Source organism: Euleptes europaea, chromosome 21, assembly GCF_029931775.1.
Source record: "Euleptes europaea isolate rEulEur1 chromosome 21, rEulEur1.hap1, whole genome shotgun sequence".
In the NCBI taxonomy this organism is placed as follows: Eukaryota; Metazoa; Chordata; class Lepidosauria; order Squamata; family Sphaerodactylidae; genus Euleptes; species Euleptes europaea.
This window is the reverse complement of record NC_079332.1, coordinates 13,971,280-13,986,971: the sequence shown is the minus strand read 5'-3', so window position 1 is coordinate 13,986,971 and position 15,692 is coordinate 13,971,280. Positions and strand designations below refer to the sequence as shown.

The 15,692-nt window shown below is 51.8% G+C and overlaps 1 protein-coding gene across 1 annotated transcript in view; it reads right to left on the bottom strand.

Annotated features, from left to right (window-relative positions):
- MICALL2 (MICAL like 2) overlaps positions 1-4,594 on the bottom strand; it is a 34,108-nt gene extending 29,514 nt beyond the window's left edge. The window contains exon 1 of the mRNA XM_056866624.1: positions 4,452-4,594. Coding sequence (XP_056722602.1) covers positions 4,452-4,594 — 143 coding nt within the window. The remainder of the gene's footprint in view (positions 1-4,451) is intronic.
- Between the last annotated feature and the right edge of the window lie 11,098 nt (positions 4,595-15,692).

Genomic DNA, 15,692 nt, shown 5'->3' with positions numbered 1-15,692 from the left:
TATTGGGAAGTCGTAGCCAGGGGACAGGTGTCTTTGGTTGTAGAACGCAAGATCTCGAACCCTTGACCTTTGGACCGATCCCGCTTGGCTCTCCAGTTCCCAGGAACGATCCCCGATCTTCAGCCTGTCCTCGCCAGACTTTGAAGCTCAGGGAAAAGCTGGCAAGAGTCCCTCCCCGATCCAGGAAGCATCCTGTCTGGCTGGCAGCCCAGGTTGAGGCAACAAAGGACTCTGACGTGGCTGCAAACAGGGGACGGCACCGATCATTTGGCGGGTGCCAGAAAAGCTGTCGCTGGGGACACCCCGTTGGGGACCCCTGACCTAGGGGAGCAAGAAGGCACGGATCCCTCCGCAACGGCTGCACCCCTAAACTTTGTCTTCTACAACGGTAGCCATTTACTCCTGTGGGGGAAAGGGAATAGGTGCCCTACTGGTCACAGCGGGGTTTTCCTGTCTGCCATAACCCCCCCCCCCCTCAACCACGAGTGGATCGGCCTTTGTCAGATGGGCGTCCCGCTTTCTGACTCGGAAGTCAAGCAGATGTCTGACTAGGATAAAGTAGGGTTGCCAACCTCCGGGTGGCGGCTCGAGATCTCCCGCTATGACAACTGATCTCCAGGCGACAGAGAGCGGTTCCCCCGGGGGGAAAAATGGCCACTTTGGCAATTGGACTCGATGGCATTGAAGTCAATTGGCAATTGGACTCGATGGCAATTGGACTCGATGGCATTGAACTCTCCCCCCCTCCTCAGGCGCCACCCCCAAAACCTCCAGGTAGTTCCCAATCCGGAGCTGGCAACCCTGCTTTCTGGGAGAACAAGCTGGGGGTAGCCTATCCAGCCAGTGAATCATAGAATCGTAGAGTTGGAAGGGACCACCAGGGTCATCTAGTCCAACCCCCTGCCCAATGTAGGAAATTCACAACTACCTCCCCCGCACACACACACAGTGACCAGAAGATGGCCAAGATGCCCTCCCTCTCATCCTCTGCCTAAGGTCACAGAATCAGCATTGCTGACAGATGGCCATCTAGCCTCTGCTTCAAAACCTCCAGGGAAGGAGAGCTCACCACCTCCAAAGGAAGCCTGTTCTACTGAGGAACCGCTCGAACTGTCAGGATGTTCTTCCTAATGTCTAGACGGAAACTCTTTGGATTTAATTTCAACTCGTTGGTTCTGGTCCGACCTTCTTGGGCAACAGAAAACAACTCGGCACCATCCTCAATGTGACAGCCCCTTAAGTACTTGAACATGGTTATCATATCCCCTCTCAGTCTTCTCCTCTGCAGGCTAAACATACCCAGCTCCTTCAACCTTTCCTCATAGGACTTGGTCTCGAGATACCCTAATCTTGCGAGGGGGTTGGCGATTGTTAAATTTGAACCATTTGAGGGGTGTTTAAGAGACCCGATACCCCAAGATAGGGGGTAACGCGGACGCAGCTCGTACTGAATGAGCAACTCTCTAATGGTCGTTCTAAAGCTTCCATCCTCTGTCATCTTTGGGGGGCTCACAGTGGACACCACGCCTACAACTGGGGTTGCCAAGCTCCAGGGACTTATTCAACCCTATGCAGTCACTATGGCAAGCAGAAATTTTTATGAGAGAACAACACCATAAAGCAAATTCTATCTAAAGCTCCAGGGACTAGCTGGAGATCGCCTGCTGTTACAACTGATCTCCAGCCGATAGAGATCAGCTCACCTGGATAAGGCAAAACGCAGCCCCCCCCCTCAAAAAATAATAATAATAATCCAGGCAAGCACAGAGAGAAATCTGCAGCCTCTTGCAGTTTGGGACTTGAAGGGCCTTGGTCTGATCCAGCAGGGCCTTTCTTATGTTCTTATGGAAGCCGCTAGAGAATCTCAATGGACCGCGCGAGTCTCTAAAAACGTTGCCCGGCCCCCTCCGAAAGGAGAGCCGGACACAGACTGGACCCGCGACATCCCTTCTCCTTCCCAACGTCTGCCGGCGTGCCCTCTGCAACCTCAAAAGCCACAAGACCCATGACTTCAGCGGCAGCGGGCCCGCGCGTCCCAGCATAATGTCCCTGTGTCATTTCCTTCCGTGTGACTCACCCCAAGGAAGGAGCTGGGAGGAAAGCGTGACAGCCAAGGAGCCCCAGCTGATGCTAGCGGACAGCTCTCCCGTGTTACCCCAGGCCAGGCGGGTTCCTAGGGTACAGCTGGAGGCAACCGGCTCCCTGCAGACGAGCAAATTTGAACCTTGACAGTGCCTAGAGGGGACATTTCTTTGGGGTCAGGGTGACGACACCTTTGTTGGCAGAAAGTTGGGGTATCAACACAGATCCAGATCCATTCCAGAGGACAGGACCAATTGAACCCTCCATGCAAAACGATATGACAGAGCGGCTCCTCGGTGGAACAGGCTTCCTCGGGAGGGGGTGAGAGCTCCTTCCCTGGAGGTTTTGAAGCAGAGGCTAGATGGCCATCTGTCAGCCATGCTGATTCTATGACCTTAGGCACATCACGAGAGGGAGGGCAGGAAGGGATGAGTCAGTGTTTGGCTCTCGTGGCCCTTTCTTACATGCCCAGGGTAGTGGCGATCGCCACTTTGAGGTCAGGATTTTCCCCCCACTCCAGGCCAGATTGGCCAGGGATCCTGGAGGGTTCTTTCCCCATCTTAGGGGCATGGAGTAGGGGTCACTGTGTGTGCGTGTGGGGGGGGGGAGGCAGTTGAAAATGTCCTGCATTGTGCAGGGGGTTGGACTAGATGACCCAGGCGTCCCCTTCCATGATTCTATGATCTGCGCTCAGAAAGGTAGCAGCCTTTTCCCTGACCTGCTAGCCTTCTGTATGGGACCTTCTGCATGCCAACGGGTTGAAATTAAATCAAAAGAGTTTCCGTCTAGACATTAGGAAGAATTTTCTAACAGTTAGAGCGGTTCCTCAGTGGAACAGGCTTCCTCGGGAGGTGGTAAGTGCTCCTTCCCTGGAGGTTTTGAAGCAGAGGCTAGATGGCCATCTGTCAGCAATGCTGATTCTTTGACCTCCAGCAGACTATGAGAGGGAGGGCACCTTGGCCATCTTCTGGTCACTAGGGGTGTGTGGGGGGGGGGGAGATAGTTGTGAATTTCTTACATTGTGAAGGGGGTTGGACTTGATGACCCTGGTGGTCCCTTCCAGCTCTATGATTCTACACCATTAGTCCATAGCTCTCTAGGGTCTCAGATCAGATGTCTTTCCCATCACCTCCTGCCTGGTCCTTTTGATGGGAGATGGCACGGGGATTGAACCTGGGACCTTTTGCATGCCAAGCAGAGGCTCTTCCTCTGAGCCACCAGTTGGTCCATCCCCCCCCCCAAACATGCCTCTCTGGAATGCACTGCCTCGGGGTGGGGGGGTGTGGAGTCCCCGTCTTTGGAGGTCTTTAAGCAGAGGCTGGATGGCCATCTGTCGGGAGTGCTTTGATTGTGGGATCCTGCATGGCAGGGGGAGGGTTGGGGTCGCTGGGGATGTGGGGGGAGGTAGCTGTGAATATCCCTGCATTGGGCAGGGGGTTGGACTAGATGACCCCGCTGGTCCCGTCCAACTCTATGATTCTATGAGATCAGGCTAGCTTGGCCCATCCAGATCAGGGCAACCAGTGCGATACTGAGATGGGTGTGCGGGGGGAGGTAGTTGTTAATTTCCTGCATTGGGCAGGGGGTTGGACTAGATGACCCCGCTGGTCCCTTCCAACTCTAGGATTCTATGCGATCAGGCTAGCTTGGGCCATCCAGATCAGGGCAACCAGTACGATACTGAGATGGGTGTGGGACGGGGAGGTAGTTGTGAACGTCCTGTATTGTGCAGGGGGTTGGACTAGATGACCTTGGGGGATCCCGTCCAACTCTATGGTTCGATGAGATCGGGCTAGCTTGGGCCATCCAGATCAGGGCAACCAGTACGATAATGAGATGGGTGTGGGACGGGGAGGTAGTTGTGAACGTCCTGTATTGTGCAGGGGGTTGGACTAGATGACCTTGGGGGATCCCGTCCAACTCTATGATTCGATGAGATCAGGCTAGCTTGGGCCATCCGGATCAGGGCAACCAGTACGATACTGAGATGGGTGTGGGGGGGAGGTAGCTGCGAATGTCCTGCATCGCGCAGGGGGTGGACTAGATGACCCTGGGGGGTCCCTTCCAACTCTAGGATTCTATGCGATCAGGCTAGCTTGGGCCATCCGGATCAGGGCAACCAGTACGATGAGATGGATGTGTGTGTGTGGGGGGGGGGGGTAGTTGCGAATGTCCTGCATCGCGCAGGGGGTGGACTAGATGACCCCGGGGGGTCCCTTCCAACTCTAGGATTCTAGGGTCCTCGGAACCCATCAGTCCCGTTCGGGCCAGGGGGCTTTGGACGGCACCCTCCACAGAGATCTCCCCGGCGCGCGCCCCCCCCAAAGTCGCTCCGCCAGGCGGAGACCCCCCCCCGCCCAGGCACTCACATCAGCTCGGGCCGGTGCCGGTGGAGGATCGCGCAGAAGGCCAAGCCGTCGCGGAAGGAGGAGGTCATGTTGCTGACCTGCACGCCGGGGTAGCCTTCGCACTGCTTCTTGCACCACTGCTGCAGGGCTTGGATGGCCGCCATCGCGGGGAGAGGGCGGGCGGGGGGTCGTCGGGGGTGGAGTGGGGTGGGGGGGGACCGGCGGGGGCCGTCCTCAAGCGCCTCCCGCCCGCCTCAGCCCCGACGCCCGTTCCGACGTGCGCGCCCCGACGCGCGTCTTCTCCGGCCAGGAGCGCGGAGCCGCCGTCGGGGCAGAGGCGCGCCGATCCCGGCCGCTCCGGGAAGCCGCGAAGGGGGGACGCCCGACGGCCGGGTCTCCGCGGAGGAGGAGGAGGAGGAGGAGGAGGAGGAGGCGGGCGGGGGAGGGCTTTGGGGGGAGGGCTTTGGGGGGAGGGGACGCCGCGATCCAATGCCCACAGCCCGGGGGGGCGGGGAGCGCAGCGCTCCGCCTCCGGGAGGCCGGGGGGGGGGCGCACGGCCGCCCTTCCCACGCCCCCTTGCCCTGCTCGGCGGCGCTTCCTCGCGAGCAAGCCCGTTGCATTCAATGGGGTTCATCCCCCACCCCCCAATCACCCCCAAACGCAATTAGAAACCGCTTTCCTGGACGGACGGCGGCGCTTCCTCGCGAGCAAGCCCGTTGCATTCAATGGGGTTCATCCCCCCTCCCCAATCACCCCCAAACGCAATTAGAAGCCGCTTTCCTGGACGGACGGCGGCGCTTCCTCGCGAGCAAGCCCGTTGCGATCAATGGGGTTCATCCCCACCCCCATCACCCCCATCACCCCCAAACGCAATTAGAAACCGCGTTCCTGGACGGAGGGGCGAGTGACGCGAAAAACAACAGCCACCCGACCCGACCCTTGAAATTCACGTGTGGACGCGTGGACGCGCGAAACTGCCTTGCACGGAATCAGTTTCTGAGGGTTGTTTTTTTTTTTTAAAAAAAAAAAAAACAAACTAGAAAAACAAAAGACAAAAAAACAAGAGGGTCAGGAAATAAGTTCCCAGCGATGTATGAAGAGTTTGAAAATGTTATAAAAAATACGGTTCGCACTTGGTTTGGCCCCTTTAGCTGAGAAGACGTCTTCCAACCATTAGCTGAGAAGACGTCTTCCAGCCATTTTTTAGCCCGTGGCATCCCAAAACCCTTTTAAAGCGATGTTGTTTATAACATTTCCAAACTCTTGATACATCGCTGGGAAAACCTAGTGCGGTAACAGCGCCTGTGAATGAAAGTCCTCCAAAATGTCCTATCTTTGACAGCCTTGCTCAGATCTTGCAAATTGAAGGCTGTGGCTTCCTTTATTGAGTCAGTCCATCTCTTGTTGGGTCTTCCTCTTTTCCTGCTGCCCTCAACTTTTCCTAGCATGATTGTCTTTTCCGGTGACTCTTGTCTTCTCATATGTCCAAAGTACGACAGCCTCAGTTTCGTCATTTTCGCTTCTAGGGTCAGTTCAGGCTGGATTTGATCCATAACCCACTGGTTTGTTTTTTGGGCAGTCCAGGGTATCCGTAACCCTCTCCTCCAACACCCCATTTCAAAGGAATCTATTTTCTATTTTATAGATACTGGGTGCCAATAAATAAAAGGGTGTTGGTGTTAGTTGGTGTGAGCTGTGGCTCTTACGTGTTGTCCGGAAGAATGTATTATTACAGCGTTTAAACTGAAGAGTTTTAATTTGATAGTCATGTTTTAGTTATATCGTCAAATGTGAGACCCTTCTGAGAGAGATGGAGTACATGTATGCACTCTTATTATTATTATCATGCCAATAAAGGTGACTGAAACGGAAACTATATGGAATCAGACCCTCCGCCCATCGAGGGCGGTATTATCTACTCAGATTGGTAATAGCTCTCCAAGGTCTCAGGTGGAGGTCTTTCACACCACCTACTTGCCTAGTCCCTTTAACTGGAGATGCTGGGGATTGAACCTGGGACCTCCTGCATGCCAAGCAGAGGCTCTCCCCATGGCTGTCCAGGGTGTCAGGCGGAGGCCTTTCACATCATAGAATCATGGAGTTGGAAGGGACCACTAGGGTCATCTAGTCCAACCCCCTGCACAATGCAGGAAATTAACAACTACCTCCCCTCCACATGCCCGGTGACCCCAACCCTCCCCCCGCCATGAAGGATCCCACAATCAAAGCACTCCTGACAGATGGCCATCCAGCCTCTGCTTAAAGACCTCCAAAGATGGGGACACACCACCACCCTCCGAGGCAGGGCATTCCACCATCACCTACTTGCTTGGTCCCTTTAACTGGAGATGCCGGGGATTGAACCTGGGACCTTCTGCATGCCAAGAAGAGGCTCTACCACTGAGCCATAGCCTCTCCCTTATGGCTCTCCAGCAGAGGTCTTTCACATCACCTACCTGCCTAGTCCCTTTAACTGGAGATGCCGGGGATTGAACCTGGGACCTTCTGCATGCCAAGCAGAGGCTCTACCACGGCCCAGTCTTCCGTCCAAGGACTAACCAAGGCCATCCCTTCTTAGCTTCCGAGATTTGATGAGATTGGCCTAATCTGGGCCATCCCGGGCAGGGCAAGAGAGAAGCAGAGGTGATTTGCCATTGCCTTCTTCTGTATAGCAACCCTGGACCTCCTTGGTGGTCTCTTGTCCAAATGCTAGCCAAGGCCAACTCTTCCAATATCCGCCTAGCCAGGCCATCCAGGTCATAGCAAGAGGTGGACAGAGGTGGTTTTGCCTTACCTGCCTCTGCGTAGCAACCCTGGACTTCCCATCCAAGTACTAATCAGGGGTGATCCTGCTTCAATCCTGAGATCTGACGGGATCAGGCTAGCCTGGCCAAATTTAGCAGCCTCTAGCGCACCTACAGTTGCCAACTCCAGGTTGGGAAATTCTTGGCGGTTTTGTGGGTGGGGTCTGGGATATGCGAAGAGGGGGGACCGCCATGGGGTATAATGCCGCGGAGTCCACCCTCCAAAGCAGCCGTTTTCTCCAGGGGAACTGATCGCAGTCATCGGGAGATCAGTTGGAATTCGGGGAGATCTCCAGGCCCCACCTGGAGGTTGGCGACCCCAGATGCCACCCAAAGGGGCCACCGCTGAAAAGGCCACCAGCCTGACAAAACGAGGGATCTTCTTGCAGAAGGCAATGCATTTATTTATTTATTTTTAAGTGTCATAGCTAGTGGAAGTTTGGGAATTCGTACTTTGGTGGCCAAGGGGGTTTTAAAAAAACGAAAAGGACATTTCTCCATGCCTTTAAAACTTTGGGGAAGATTGCATTTCCAGTTATAGAGCCGAGTGGAAGTCCGTTTTGTGGGGAGGCCAAGGTCTCCTTGCCAGAAGTCCTAATTGACCCCTTTGAGCCGATTTCAACATCATTTGTTGTGTGAGCCCGCGTCTACATATGGGTTGTCCCAGATGAATCACTCCGGATGGAATTTACATATCCCTCGGCAGCAACTCTACGGAGATGCAGGTCACGCGTTCAGATGAGAATTTGTATTTGCGTAATCAGCTCCCAAGAGAAGGTGTGATCCTGACTCAGGTAGGAGTTGAACATAGAAAGCTGCCTTATACTGAATCAGACCTTTGGTCCCTCGGGATCGGTATTGTCTACTCAGACAGGCAGTGGCTCTCCAGGGTCTCAGACTTTCACATCACCTCCTACCTGATCCTTGTAGCTGGAGATGCCGGGGATTGAACCTGGGACCTTCCGCATGCCAAGCAGATGCTCTCCAGGGACTCAGCTAGAGGTCTTTCCCATCACCTAATGCCTGGTCCTTTCAACTGGAGATGTTGGGATTGAACCTGGGAGCTTCCACATGCCAAGCAGATGCTCTCCAGGGACTCAGCTAGAGGTCTTTCCCGTCACCTAATGCCTGGTCCTTTCAACTGGAGATGTTGGGATTGAACCTGGGAGCTTCCACATGCCAAGCAGATGCTCTTCAGGGACTCAGCTAGAGGTCTTTCCCATCACCTAATGCCTGGTCCTTTCAACCGGAGATGTTGGGGATTGAACCTGGGATCTTCTGCATGCCCAGCAGATGGTCAACCACTGAGCCATACCTTCTCCCCTACCTGAAGCCATCTTCTATCGAATCAATAGATCAGGATCAGCTTTGTCTAAGACTGGCAGCGGCTCTTCAGGGTCTCAGCTGGAGGTCCTCCACACCCCCTCCTGCCTAGTCCTTCCAACTGGAGATGCCAAGGATTGAACCTGGGACCTTCCGCATGCCAAGCAGATGTTCTACCACTGAGCCACATATGTACGTGTGAGCTACCCCTAAGGGACTGCAGCATTTTTACCCACGTGAAACTCGCCACTGATAGATACTGCGGGGTTCAGCTTGAAGACCAACGGCTTATTTTACAACATACTCTGGTTTCTCTTCAGAGCATATAAATCTTTCGCCTTTTACCAAACCGGGCCGGAAAATCCTCGCTTGCCCAATCTGTAGGGAACAGGATGCTCGGAATCAGAAATATGCTTCAGTTCTGGGCAAGCCTGTCTCTTCAAACTATTTCAAAAGGCATTCTGGCTCCCGTGACTTTGAAATATTTTCCTGGCACTGTTTCCCTATGAATTCGGACATAGGATGGGAACTTGAGGCTGCAAATCATGGACGATCCTGTTTTAGGGGCAATAGGAAAGGAGACAATGACTTGTAAAATACTTTCAAAGGTAAGTACAATGACTTAATTTTTTCTCTTGACAGAACGAAATAATGGAGCTTGAGAACGACGTAGGCACGCCTCTGCTGGAGCGTTTTCCGGATGCTTTAAACGCTTTCGCCATCCAAAGACAGCTTCATCAGCTGGTGGCCTTAAAATGTTGCTCCTTCACAGAAGTCTTATTATTAACAATATTCGTATATTCATTCTTCCATGCACCAGGATGGCTGCCAGAAGAAAGCTGTGTCATTGTACTTACCTTTGAAAATTATCTGCTTTCTTTGAGTAGCTTTATGCTTCATATTCTTTGTATTTCTGTATAACATCTGCACTTGTAAATAATATATCACTTTTGCATACCATTTTGAGCTTGATACCATTATCTTTATCCAGCTTGTCTAAAGGTATCTGTGCTTGATTTTTGCTTAGCCTCCAGGTGGTGGCTGGAGATCTCCCGCTATAACCACTGATCTCCAGGAAACAGAGATCAGTTCCCCTGGAGAAAATGGCCCCTTTGGCCATTGGACTCTATGGCATTGAAGTCCTTCCCCTCTCCAAACCCCGCCCTCCTCAGATTCCACCCCCAAACCTCCAGGTATTTCCCAACCCAGAGCTGGCAACCCTACCCACTGGAAGAGGATGCCACCATATTTCCACTAAAATGTCTTAAAAGCCAACAACGGTAGAAGAAGAGTTGGCTTTTATATGCCGACTTTCTGCACCACTTGAGGAAGAATCAAACCAGCTTACAATCACCTTCCCTTCCCCTCTCCACAACAGACACCCTGTGAGGTAGGTGGGGCTGAGAGAGCTCTAAGAGAACTGTGACTAGCCCAAGGTCACCCAACTGGCTTCATGTGGAGGAGTGGGGAAACCAACCTGGTTCACCAGATTAGCGTCCGCCGCTCATGTGGAGGAGTGGGGACTCGAACCCAACTCTCCAGATCAGAGTCCACTGCTCCAAACCACCACTCTTAACCACTACACCATGCTGGCTCTCCACCTCCAAATCTCCAGGTATTTCCAAACCCAACGCTGGCAACCCTACCCATTGGAACAGGACGCCACCATATCCACACTAAAACATCTTAAAAGCCCACAACGGTACCCAAAAACAGAGCCAAAAGAAACGCCCCCTGCGCATGAACCCACCCCGAGATGCGCCAAAATTTGACCTTCCTCCGTGACATTCTGCAGCATTGATCATGGCGCATAAATTATAAACACTAATATTCTGGCCGGTCGAGGAGGCTGCATGTTTGATTCGTCGTCTTTGTCCGGGCCAAAGTGTCACCCGGAGACCCTCGGTACCAGTCGATAGGAAAAAAAAAACACCCCACGCTCGTGGGGAAACGGGACCCCGGTGGCCAAGCAACGAAAAAGGCCGAGGTAAGGTTTTCTCTCTTCGAGCGCAGCTGCCTATAAATTGGGTGGAGAGGATTAATAATACATACCGTATAATATATTAATGACAGTTGTATGGGCCCCGATATGGATAACATACATTAATATATAACCACCCTTACAAATAATTCACCGCCCCTCTCGCCGGCTCGTCAGCGGTCACCGGCCAATGTATTTACTTTATGGTAAGGATTATAGATGGCGTTATAAATGGGCTCGCCGGCCCGTGTCCGCCGCGCAGTACCTCTCCGTCCGATTGATTATTAATGCGCTCCCGAACAGTAACGCCGTGAACGGCGCAAACAATGCGGCATTAATATTTGATGCGGCATCTATAGCATTCCTCCCTCCGCCCTCCCCCCATTCATCATTTATAACAGGCTACAAAAACATTATAAAACATTTATTACGCGTTTATAGATCATTTCATGCTAAAGCAAAGTTGTGTTATAAATGCATTATTAATCCTCGGCGCTGTTTATAGGAATCCCTTGTAATAAGGGTTTAGCATATGTCGTCCTACAGCCGGGATAATAAATAGGATGTCGGCCGCTGATGGGAAATATATTACACTGTGGAAACTTGGCTTTCTCCAGAGGACGGTGCTGGGCTTGGACATCTGCTTATCTTTAGATCGGCGCTCGGAGTGAACCGGCAGGTTGCCCAGATGGTGGGGAGAGGCAGCATTGGAGGCCAGGTTGAGTTACAGCAAAGCGCGAGGCTGTGGAAGAGGGCGTCCGCCGCAACCCTGGGAATCGGGCAGCCCGTTTCTAGTTCCTCACATGCAACCCCTCCCTGCAAGCCTCCTCCACCACCACCCCCTGCTGCATGTGGAAAACTGCTGTGGAAATGGAGGAGGTTGGAAACCAGTTTGCAGTACGGCCTGGGAATTTGCTGTTGGAAGAGAGAGGGAGATAATCCAACATCCCACGGGGAATACATGCACTTCTAGACATAGGGTTGCCAACCTCCAGGTACTAGCTGGAGATCTCCTGCTATTACAACTGATCTCCTGCCGACAGAGATCAGTTCACCTGGAGGAAACGGCTGCTTTGGCCATTGGACTCTATGGCATTGAAGTCCCTCCCCAAACGCCGCTCCGGCTCTGCCCCAAAAACCTCCCACCGGTGGCGAAGAGGGACCTGGCAACCCTATCTAGACGTGCCTGAAATTTCAGGGTTGCCGTTCTCCATGTGGGGGCCTGGAGAGAGCGGGGTTTGGGGAGGGAGGGACCTTGGCGGGGTATGATGTCATAGAAACCACCCTCCAAAGCAGACATTTCCTCCCCATTTTCATCCCCATCAAGTCACAGCTGAGTAATGGCGACCTGTAGGGTTTTCAAGGCAAGAGACATTCGGGGCTGGTTTGTCAATGCCTGACTCTGCGTAGCAAACCAGGACTTCCTGGGTGGTCTCCCATCCAAGAGCAAAAATGCACAGTTGCTTTATCCTCCTTTAATCCCTGTTTTAGCCAGGATCGAACGCACACTGGGCGAAACGCATGCGTTCGATCCCCGGCTGAATCCTGGCTGAAACAGGGATTAAAGGAGGACAAAGCGTCCATGCGTTTTCGCCCCAAGTATTAACCAGGACCGATCCTGCCTAACGTTTGAGATCCGATGAGATCGGGCCAGCCCGGGTCACGCAGGTCAAGGCAAGAGACAAACAGAGGTGGTTTGCCATTACTTGCCTCTGCGCAGCGACCCTGGACTTCCTGGGCGGTCTCCCATCCAGATACTAACCAAGTCCCACCCTGCTTAGCTTCCGAGATCTGACAAGCCAGCCAGGTCAGGGCAAAAGATGAACAGTTGCCTAAACTTCCTTCACAGTTGCCTAAACTTCCTTGGTGGTCTCCCGACCAAGTGCTATGAAAGGGAGGGCATCTTGGCCATCTTTTAAGCATGGAGTAGGGGTCACTGGGTGTGTGTGTGGGGGAGAGGAAGTTGTTAATATCCTGCATTGTGCAGGGGGTTGGACTAGATGACCCTGGTGGTCCCCTCCAACTCTACGATTCTACTAACCAGGGCCGACCCTGCTTAGCTTCCAGGTCCCGACAAGAGGGGAACTGATCTCTGTCATCTGGAGATCAGTTGGAAGTCCAGAAGATCCCCAGGCCTCACCTGGAGGCTGGCAACCCGATAAACAATGTGGCTCGCAAGGGCACGTGTCCTTCCGGCTCTCTCCAAAAGCGACAGAATACTTGGGGCATATTTATCCCATCCAGTTCCCTGAAGCGAACCTCGCCGAGCTGCCGAGATAACCAGGGGCTGAAGTCCGAAGAAAGCAAGATAACGTCCCCGTAGGGATCACACGCCGTTCCCTGACTTAATCGGACTCTGAAACCGACGGCGTTCTCCTTCGCCTTGTACTGTGCCCATAATTAAGGAAAAAAGGGCGATTAACCCCCCCCGTCCATAAGCTGATAAGAGTTATTTCGCGATAAACAACAAGCAGGTATTTAGCAGGGACTTCGGGTCATATCCTCTCGCAGATGTGAACCAATTAACCTCCCCGCCCTGGCAAGGATGGTATATCTACTGTGAATGTGGACACGGCGCCTCTTGCCTTTCGCCCAAAGGTAACCACAAAGGCAGGGAAAGGGAAAGGGTTGCCAACCTCCCTGATTCCTCCTTGGTATCCCACTGTAAAATAACAAAATTGACTCATGGAGCAATATTAATGAATGAATGGAGACGTGATAAGTCGTCTGTAAGTATATTGTATTAGCATTGCATGCATGTTTATTCTTAGCGTTTTTGAAGTTCCAATGATATTTCCCTGTAAAAATGTTTTTTAACTAATTCGGTTATAAGCAACGTGGGAGCGCCTGTGAGCGTCCCCTTCTTCAACACAATTGAAAGGCAAAAATACACAACTGAAAGGCAAAAATACTTGAAAAGAAAAAGAAAAGAAAAGAAATAGAAGATTTTTGGACAATGCTTACCCTTATATGGACTACAATAATTCTCAACTGAGGAAAGTTGTGAAACAGAATGAATACCGGAATTGATCTGTTGTCTTGATTTGTTGAATTGTTGATTTTGGAATATAGTTCAGTTTAAAATAGTGTCTTTATGACTGTATGAAATAATACAGGAATTATATATAATATCATTGGCTCATTTTTTATATAACCTGTTGTGAATATTGCCATAGTGATTGCTTTTTGGTTGAATAACCTCCCAGTGGTGGCTGGAGATCTCCCGCTATTGCAACTGATCTCTAGGGGACAGAGATCAGTTCCCCTGGAGGAAATGGCCGCTTTGGCCATTAGACTCTATGGCATTGAAGCCCCTCCCCTCCCCAAACCCCACCCTCCTCAGGCTCTACCCCCAAAATCTCCAGGTAATTTCCAACTGGAGCTGAAACCCCTAGAAAGGAACGATTCCCGGGTTTGTTCTTGGAAGGGTATCGTCATCTGGGGCTGGGAGTTAGGGATGCCAGGTCCCTCTTCGCCACAGGCAGGAGGTTTTGGGGGCGGAGCCTGAGGAGGGTGGGGTTTGGGGAGGGGAGGGACTTCAATGCCATAGAGTCCAATTGCCAAAGTGGCTATTTCCTCCAGGGGAACTGATTTTTACTGGCTGGAGATCAGTTGTAATAGTAGGAGATGAGATCTCCAGCTAGTACCTGGAGGTTGGCAACCATACTGGGAGTTTAATTCAGAGACTGTTATTACGAAGGGAAGTGTTCTCGCTACAATGAACCATGGGGGGTGTCCTTTTTATTTATTTGCTTACTTTATTTATATCCCGCTTTTTAAGGGGGCTTACATAATTCTCCTCTCCTCCGTTTTATCCTCACAACAACCCTGTGAGGTAGGTATTATCCTCTCACAACCCAGTGTGTGCTCCGTTGGGGTCGCCAGCTTGTGGCAACCCTACGGAAGCCCGCTGGCGATCACAGCCGCCCCACCTACCCCCAAAGGGTTGCTACAGACCCGTCTAAGGCATCAGGTAGCAAAGCCTGCCGGAAAGGTTCCCTTGAAGCTATCGGCGAGGACAATTCTGTTTCCCCAAAAGCAAAAAGGTGGACACACCTTCTTTGCTTTGCAAACAAGACGGAAGAGGTGGCAGAAGAGCAAACAGGTATTGCAGAGGGAGGGAAGAAGCTTGAAACGGGGAAGGGCCAACCTGCGGGGACTTTTTTAAACGTTTGTAACAGGGTGTTATAATCTGCAGTAAACCCAACTTCTTGAGCGATAAAGGGCAAAGCTGCGTCGAATATTTTATCTCTTTCCTCATTGGAAAACGCAAACGTCTCTTTCCATTTTGGCATCCTGACGCTCACCAGGTTATGGCGACAGCAATTGGTCAGCCTGCCATAACGTGCGTTGAAATGAACAACAGCAGAAAATTGCCCAGCTTTTTTAAATAACCAAAAGTGTAATATAAAATAGCATACATCACCAACCAGTACACATAAACAATCCTATAACATCACATATATGTCTAAATCAATTCAGCTAATAGTCCACATTGGAGTATTATTATCAGCCACTTGACTTCCTTTTTGCAAAGTATCGCTTTTTCCAAGTTGAAAAAGGAAATTCTTCATATGGTGCATTCGTGGAGTAGTATCCTGACAGATGCACAGATCTTCGTGGACAGACCACAGGTCTCGCAAACCAGCCAAGTCGGTGCTGCAAAGCTACAGGGGTCCGGGTATCGCCCTGTTTCGACCCGCATCTTCTTCAGGAATCAACCATGGCAGCTATTATCTGCTCCAGCATTGAGAAAACAGAGGAACTAGCTGGAGGTCTCCTGCTATTACAACTGATCTCCAGCTGATAGAAATCAGTTCATCTGGAGAAAATGGCTGCTTTGACAATTGGACTGTATGGCATAGAAGTCCCCTCCTCAAATCCCACCCTCCTCAGGCTCTGCCCCCAAAATCTCCAGGTATTTCCCAACCCGGAGCTGGCAACCCTAGGCGGAAGCGTCTCAGTGGAAGCCACAAATCTCCCTCCGAGTAAACGGACATAAGCAAACCTGACTCGCTCACTGAGTTTCGCATTTGCCTTCCCACCAAGGACGAAATAGGAGCAAATGTATATTAAAAACGGAAGTCTAGAAACTCTATGGTAATATCATAGAGTTTTGTAGAGCGTCGACTACCACGCTGATGTTACATTCA